Source organism: Gavialis gangeticus, unplaced genomic scaffold, assembly GCF_001723915.1.
Source record: "Gavialis gangeticus isolate Ggan-Ray unplaced genomic scaffold, GavGan_comp1, whole genome shotgun sequence".
Taxonomy (NCBI): domain Eukaryota; kingdom Metazoa; phylum Chordata; order Crocodylia; family Gavialidae; genus Gavialis; species Gavialis gangeticus.
Window position 1 is genome coordinate 2,658,746 of NW_017729018.1, and position 7,410 is coordinate 2,666,155.

Sequence of the window (7,410 nt, forward strand, 5' to 3'; positions counted from 1 at the left end):
ATGCACGCACGCACACACACACAGTCTCTAGGGCTCTCCTTACAGCTGCACCAAGTCAAGAGTTGGATCCCACCCTGCTGAGCAAGCCTGACTCTCTGTCTGTCCAAGCACAGGGGGCACCTATTTCCTGATCTCACGCAGCCTGGGTCCTGAGCTGGGAGGCTCTATCGGGCTTCTCTTTTCCTTCGCCAATGCCGTGGCTGTGGCCATGCATGTTGTGGGGTTTGCCGAGACCGTCCGTGACTTGCTGCTGGTAAGAGGGGCCCCAGCACAACCTTGTCCTAAGCACAGAACTAGTGACTGCAGCAACCCTAAGCTTAACCCCAGCCCTGCCCTACCGATTGCTGCAACCTGAACCCTAAATCTAAGCATCATTCCAACCCTAACCATGACTATGCCGTGACCCAAATGCTAACTTTAACCATCAGTTCAAAGCAGGACCTAACCTGAAACCCAACCCAGGCTCTAACCATCAGTCCAAATCTAACCCTAAATTTAGCCCTAGTCTTCCTTCCAAACCTAGCCCTAACTATTATTTCAGCCCTAGCCCACGTCTAAGCCTTTCTGTGACCAAGTGTCACTCCAGCCCCCACACCAGCCTGTCACCTGACCCTAATGATCACTCCAAACCTGATGCTAATCCTAATGCTGACACTACACCTAATCCCAATCCTAACCAAATGTAATGCCAAACCAAAGATCATTCATCACTCCATTTCTAGCCCTTCTCTAGTCCAAACTCGAGCCCTAGCCCTAACCATAATCATAACACAAGCCCCATACCTACCCTACCTTTACCCCAGCTCTAACCCCGATCCTAACCTGAGCCCTCAATCTAACTCCCATGGGAGAAGGAGCCCCAGATCTAACCCTAATCCCAGCCCTTATCATCACATAAACTCTGGCCCTATCCTGATTTGAATCTCAATCCAACGCTGACTTCTCAATCCTAGCACGAACCTTAGTCCCAGCTCTAACTCTAATTCTCCCCTTCTTTGCTATCCCAGTTCTTCCTCTGCCCCATGGCTCCTTCCCTACACTCAGTCCCCGACCCTTTGCCTCTCACTCCTCTGCCAGGCTCCTTCCTGCTAATCTCCATCTCTATGTGACCCCCTAGGAGTTTGACGTGGTGATGACAGATCCTTTAAACGATATCCGGATTGTGGGAGTCATCACGGTGACTGTGCTGATGGGCATTGCGCTGGCTGGCATGGAGTGGGAAGCCAAGGTATGAGGGTGCCCAGGATGCCTGGATCCTGCCCTTGGTCCTGGGCGGGGACTGGGCTCTAGCGAGTTGCAGCAGGGGGCTAGGCGTCCGCACTCCTAGGTTGCGTTGCCGGCTGTGGGAGGGGAGCCTCGTGGTTTGCCCAGGTAGTGACGGGAGCCAGGAGTCTTGGGTTCGCAGCTCTTCTCCATACCCACTTGCAGGCCCAAGTCGTCTTCTTTTTTGTCATCATGGTCTCCTTTATCAACTACTTTGTGGGAACCCTGCTGCCTGCTGCTGAGGAGAAGATGTCCAAAGGCTACTTCAGCTACAAAGGTAAGGAGCAGTGGCATGTCCCTCCTCTGGATGCTGGCTCCAACAGCCCCGTCCCGGCTGCGTGACTCACCCTCTGCCTCCCCCTGTCCACAGGGGATATCTTCGTGGAAAATCTTGGGCCAGACTGGCGGGGAGAGTCAAGCAGCTTCTTCGGCATGTTCTCCATCTTCTTCCCTTCTGCCACTGGCATCTTGGCTGGGGCCAACATCTCTGGAGACCTCAAGGTGGGCAGCCAGGCCCCTCCCAGGCCCACCAGGGTCAAGTATAAGAACTGGCCTGCAGCACCGTGGGGTACAATCGCTGCCCAGCCCTGACTGTTGTCCCTGTTTGCAGGACCCCGCTGTGGCTATCCCCAAAGGAACCCTGCTAGCCATCTTCTGGACAACACTCTCCTACCTGGCTGTCTCCGCGACCATAGGTGACGCTGTGGGGTGGGAACAGGGCGGAGGAGGGGGTCTAGCCGACACGAGAGGGCACTGTGCCGTGGGAGCAGTGGGGCCGGGGGCTTAGCACGAGGCACGTCCTGGCCTGGGAGGGTTCATCTTCCCCATTTCCTTCCAGGTTCCTGTGTCCTGCGTGATGCATCTGGAAGCACGAATGACACCCTGGGCTCCCTCAATGCCACAGGTGACTGCCTGGGCCTGGGCTGCCACTACGGCTGGAACTTCAGCTCATGCACCCAGACCGGGACCTGTGAACATGGTCTGGCCAACAACTACCAGGTACTCTGGAGGATCGGGGCAGGACCTCCCTAGGGGATTGGGGGGCTCAGGGAGGGTGAGGGCCTGTGGTGGGGACTCATCTGTGGAGGAAGGACTATAGGAGGGCTCGGTGTTGAGAGGGAGGGCCTGGTGAAGCCATCAGCCTTGAGCAGGGGGGATTGGGAGTTGATGGTAGACCATGGGAACCAGGGGAGAAGGTGGCTATAGGATCTCGCAGGCTGGGATGGGATGCCTCTCTCAGCTGGGACTTATAGTGGGACCTTTCTCTCCCCAGACCATGAGTATGGTGTCCGGCTTCAGTCCCCTCATCACAGCTGGGATCTTTGCTGCCACCCTCTCCTCAGCCCTAGCCTGCCTCGTCTCTGCCCCCAAGGTTTTCCAGGTGCGTTGGGGAGAGCGTTGGAAGTGGAAGGGCCCAGCATCACAACAGCTGCTACACACTGTGCATACCTCTGCTGGCACACTCATGTGCAATCACACCCTGCCGTCATCGACAGCCCTGCCAACACCGTCTATGACTGAAATCCCAGTGTCCTAAATCCCCAGCTGACACCACAAGAATCCCCAAGATCTCCCCACCCCAACAACACCTCAAAACACCTTTGTCGCAACTGATCTGGACACCCCCGCATCCATGGACCCCAGAGTACTGCAGTACCCTAGACAGACCCTCAGAAATTCCCCACTAATACCTGAACATCCTCCATAACCCCCTCACGTGCCAGCACACCACTATCACGCCAAACACTAACCCTTGCTGGCATCATTAGAGCCCAAATGCATGTCTTTCTTCCAGCCCCTCCCTTCCATCTCCGCTCTCCCCCTGCACACACACTACCATACCTCCAGGATCGTTCGGTAAACCAGCTCTCTCCTCTTGTGGCATGCCCTGCTCACTCCTGCCCTTTCCTGTCTGCAGTGCCTCTGTCAGGACAGGCTCTACCCTTTCATCGGCTTCTTTGCCAAAGGCTATGGCAAAAACAACGAGCCGTTCCGGGGCTATGCATTGACTTTTGTTCTGGCCATTGCTTTCATCCTAATTGGTGAGTGGGATCATGACTCTGCCCTGGGAATAAGTAGAAGGAGACCATGCCACATAGCCTGGGAGTGGGCCACCACATTAATATCTCTTTTTATTGCATCCACAGCTGAGCTGAACACCATTGCCCCCATCATCTCCAACTTCTTCCTCTGCTCTTATGCTCTCATCAACTTCAGTTGCTTCCATGCCACCATTACCAACTCACCAGGTACGGTAAGCTACTGAAAGGGCTGAGTTGGAGAAGCTGATGTGGAAGGGCTGGGTCGCATGGTGCAAGTTGGAGGAGCTGCTCTAGGTAGAGTAGAAATGGGTTGGATAGTCTGAGGTGTAAGGATGGGGCTCACTCAGGAATCATGTTGCCTTGTAAGGGTTGGGTTTGACAGGGCAGTTTTGGCTTGAATAAGCTAAGTTGGATCAGACTGCATAGGGGAGTGGGGTTAGTGGAGAAGAGGAGCTGGCTTGGGGAGAGTGGAGTGGGCTGTGTTAGAGGAATTGAGTTGCTCTGCTAGAACTGGGCTGGGTAGGATCAGTTTGGGTTGGATAAGTTCAGCTAGATGGATTGGCTGCGTGGGGTGGAGTAAGTTTGCATGAGGGAGTAGAGCTGGATTGGGACAGCGGGGCCGGGTACAGTAGGAGCTGAATGGAGCTGGAAGGGAGGATAAAGTAGGGTAGAGGGGGATGAGATGAAGGAGCTGGGCTGTGCAAGGTAGTGTTGGGTTTTATTGGAAGAACTGGTTTGGTTTGCAAGGGCTAGGCTGGGGAGGACAGAGTTATTTGACCACATACGTGTGGAAGGGTTGTGCTGAATAGGAGGGTGTTGAGGTGGATATGGGGAGGGCTGCACTGAGTAGGGTGGAGTTGGGTTGGAGCGCTGGATACACTGAGTTGGATGGGCTGGGCTGGGTAGAGTGGAACTGGGCTGAATACAATGGGCTGGAAGGGATGGGCTGGGTTGGAAGGGCAGAGTGGAGCTAAGCTCGACAAAGCCTTTAACCTACTGGCCCTAGTGAGCTGGGAGTGCTCAGTGTTGCAGGAGGTGGATGGAGCTGAACAGGGATGGGTGTGTGCGATGAGTGTGCCACGCTACAAATCCCTGCGAGTGCATATCATCGCCCCCCCAACCCTAGGCTGGCGACCCACTTTCCGCTACTTCAGCAAATGGAGCGCCCTCTTCGGTGCTGTGATTTCCGTGGTCATCATGTTCCTGCTGACTTGGTGGGCAGCCCTCATTGTGGTAGGAATCATCCTGGTCAGCGTGGCCTATGTCAGCTACAAGAAGCCAGGTAAGGAGGTGCCTCCCAGCCCCTTTCTCTCTCACTGCTGGGTGGGTCTGAAATATGGAAAGCGAAGTAGGACGTTATAGGAGAGAATTGACAGTCACAGCAGGGAGCAAGGGGGAGCATGACATGAGAGCAGCAGGGCTGCAGGAATCCTCTATGGGATATACAGACCTTTCCATTCGCTGCTTCAGACATGCTCTCCCACTAGAAGGAGAGATGTAGGTGTGGGACCTCCTGATCTTTCTTCTGCATCCTCTTCCTCATCCCACCGCAGCTGTCAACTGGGGCTCCTCTGTGCAGGCTGGGACATACAACATGGCACTTTCCTACTCGGTCAACCTAACGGAAGTAGAAGACCATGTCAAAAACTTCCGGTAAGCCCGCATGTCGAGCATGGTGGATTAGAGGTGGGGGGTGCTGAGAGCCAGGACATCCAGGTTCTCTCTCTGCTCTGGGTGGACAGCGGTGTTACCAAAAACCCAGGACCTTCCAGCCTTTAGAGACAAGACTGCAGCCTGTCTATGATCAGGATCTCTTTTGCAAGCATAGACGCAAAATTCAGGTACAGCTACAATTCCCTTAATGCCTCACCCTTGAATCACAAAAGGAAGGTACAGTTATGGTTTGCTTAATGATCACAACGCAGAAAAGAGGCAAGAGACAAACGTACAGCCCAAACTGTTATCATCGCTCTTGAAAAGCCCAAGAACAAACATGTCAGTGCCTACCTCGCTACCCCCACAACATAATGCAGATTCCCACCAGCTGGGCAGACTCAGGAGTGGGCCCCCAGACTGACAGAGGGCCGTTCCTGCCCACGGCTTGTTCAAGGTTACTCTCGTAGCATTGCAATAGGGGTTCCCTGCTTGGTTTTATCACATTTCTTTGTTTCAATGACTCTTTTTTCTTACTGGAACTGAATGAGTTGCCACGTGGACTTGGAAAGTGTCACCTAGGTGGGACCCACAGGTTGACGCTCCCTTTTTGTGCTATCGCTTATGGCTGCAGTGCAAGCCCGTCATAGTTTAGGCTTCCGCTAGAGCCTGCACGTGTCATCGCGGTGTTTGAGGCACCGACTGCATCTGAAGCTTTCAGTGGGGTCTTGCATGTTAAGAGTGAGCAGCCCCTGTAGTATCTCTGGATTTGCTAAGCCCCCTGTTTCTTCCAGACCCCAGTGCCTCGTGCTGACAGGCCCCCCCAGCTTCCGCCCAGCGCTGGTGGATTTTGTTAGTGCTTTCACCAAGGGCGTCAGCCTCATGATTTGTGGCAATGTGGCCGGAGTGAGTACGGTGCTGGCTGGGGCTGTGCGGGAGGGGGCAGGGGCCTGGCACTTGACCCCTCATGCCCACCCTTGCCTGTCCCCAGCCACAGGACATCCCTGGGGTCAATGACTCGGATGAGCACATCAAGTGGCTGAACGCACGCAAGGTGCGCTCCTTCTACGCCGTCATCACGGCAGAGGACCTGCGCAGCGGTGCCCGGAGCCTCATGCAGGTGCGAGCGCCCTGCCCCAGCCGGAAGGAGCGGGACAGAGACCTGTGCCGTGCTGCTGTCGGTGTCCTACTCCCCCCATCACCCTGAGCTGACCGATGGTCCCCCCCCCCATCTCCTCCCCAGGTCTCGGGTCTAGGACGTCTCAAGCCAAACACAGTCGTGCTGGGCTACAAACAGAACTGGCAGACGGACTCGCCCCAAAACTTACAGCGCTACGTGGCCATCATCCAGTAAGGGCTGACGTGGGGGAGGTGGAGAGAGGGGAGCTGGGGTTGGGCAGATGAGGGGGCAAGCTCGTAGCAAGGCCCCTTGGGCAGCAAGAGCAGGGGTGTCCAGGGGGGAGAGAGAGGTATTGGGCCCGGGTGAGGGGCATCGACGGAGGGAATCCCTAAGTGGATCGGGGTTATTTTGGGGATGTGGAGAGTTGCCCCCTGCCCTGAAACAGAACTAGGAGCTCTGCCCTTGGACATGGGGGAAGTGCATTATAGGCCCTTTGGGGCCCTGACAGTGCTGCTGTCCCTGTAACCCTGGTCTGCCCCTCCCAGTGATGCATTCGACTGCCGGGCCGGAGTCTGCGTGCTCAGGATGAAGGAGGGGATCGATGTGTCTCGGACAGTGCGGGCCTATGGTGAGTGCGTCGCTGGAAGAGCGGGGGAGGATGCTGCTCAAGAGATGGTGAACACGGCCCGGTGCTTAGGGGCACTGGGGAGAGATCTGGGCTCAACCCCCTCCTCTGCCACAGACTTCCCTTGTGGCCCTGGTCATGACATGGATCCAGACTATGCCATGGAGCTTCTGCCATGTAGCTTTGCTGGCATAGCAACACTGAGGTACACTGAGGTAGCTAAGCTGGCATCGGGGGTGCGGAAGAGGGCTTTACCTGGCCTGACTCCTGCAGTGCGGGGAGCCGGCGTAACACGTCCGGCAGAAAAAAAAACCCGTCAGAAAAACACCACAAGGCCAGCACAAGTATGGCAGCAGCGGGGCCGTGTCAGGCAAGGACAGCCAGGAACACAGGTGAGGATCAATGGCTACACGCACACATACACACACAGAGCCAGGCCCATTCCCTCCAGCGCGGGTGGGCAGGGGCATGATCTCCCCTACTCCCTCCCCAAAAGCCATTCTTTGCCAGGCCAGGAGAGGCTCCGTCCCCCTACAGACCGGGCTGAGGGCCCCATGGCTCTAACCCCCTCTTCTTCTCCAGTGAACCCCATGTTTCAGGACCCCGAGGCAGCGCTGCAGTGGGACAGGCAGCGCCGGGAGTCGTCAGCCAGCACAGGTACCGGCACAGGGCCGAAGGGTGGTGGGCATGGATCGCGGGGCTGAGAG

At 56.1% G+C, this 7,410-nt stretch overlaps 2 protein-coding genes and 1 long non-coding RNA gene across 4 annotated transcripts in view; 1 reads left to right on the forward strand and 2 right to left on the reverse strand.

Annotated features, from left to right (window-relative positions):
* Nucleotides 1–4,530, reverse strand: part of KLHL33 (kelch like family member 33) — a 20,403-nt gene extending 15,873 nt beyond the window's left edge. For both annotated transcript variants that reach the window (XM_019513222.1, XM_019513221.1), the window contains exon 1: nt 4,445–4,530. The gene's annotated coding sequence lies outside the window, so the exon portion shown is untranslated. The remainder of the gene's footprint in view (nt 1–4,444) is intronic.
* The window catches only part of SLC12A3 (solute carrier family 12 member 3), a 23,131-nt gene that overhangs the window by 8,730 nt on the left and 6,991 nt on the right, over nt 1–7,410 (forward strand). Inside the window, exons 6-20 of the mRNA XM_019513231.1 lie at nt 114–253; nt 1,118–1,228; nt 1,429–1,540; nt 1,634–1,764; nt 1,874–1,958; nt 2,102–2,262; nt 2,537–2,644; nt 3,182–3,305; nt 3,411–3,512; nt 4,432–4,587; nt 4,859–4,958; nt 5,753–5,864; nt 5,950–6,078; nt 6,202–6,308; nt 6,624–7,360. Coding sequence (XP_019368776.1) covers nt 114–253; nt 1,118–1,228; nt 1,429–1,540; nt 1,634–1,764; nt 1,874–1,958; nt 2,102–2,262; nt 2,537–2,644; nt 3,182–3,305; nt 3,411–3,512; nt 4,432–4,587; nt 4,859–4,958; nt 5,753–5,864; nt 5,950–6,078; nt 6,202–6,308; nt 6,624–7,360 — 2,415 coding nt within the window. The remainder of the gene's footprint in view (nt 1–113; nt 254–1,117; nt 1,229–1,428; nt 1,541–1,633; nt 1,765–1,873; nt 1,959–2,101; nt 2,263–2,536; nt 2,645–3,181; nt 3,306–3,410; nt 3,513–4,431; nt 4,588–4,858; nt 4,959–5,752; nt 5,865–5,949; nt 6,079–6,201; nt 6,309–6,623; nt 7,361–7,410) is intronic.
* Nucleotides 4,543–7,410, reverse strand: part of LOC109294772 — a 4,675-nt gene continuing 1,807 nt past the window's right edge. The window contains exons 2-3 of the long non-coding RNA XR_002096618.1: nt 4,756–4,923; nt 4,543–4,634 (exon numbers count right to left, since the gene is read on the reverse strand). This is a non-coding gene — a long non-coding RNA (uncharacterized LOC109294772). The remainder of the gene's footprint in view (nt 4,635–4,755; nt 4,924–7,410) is intronic.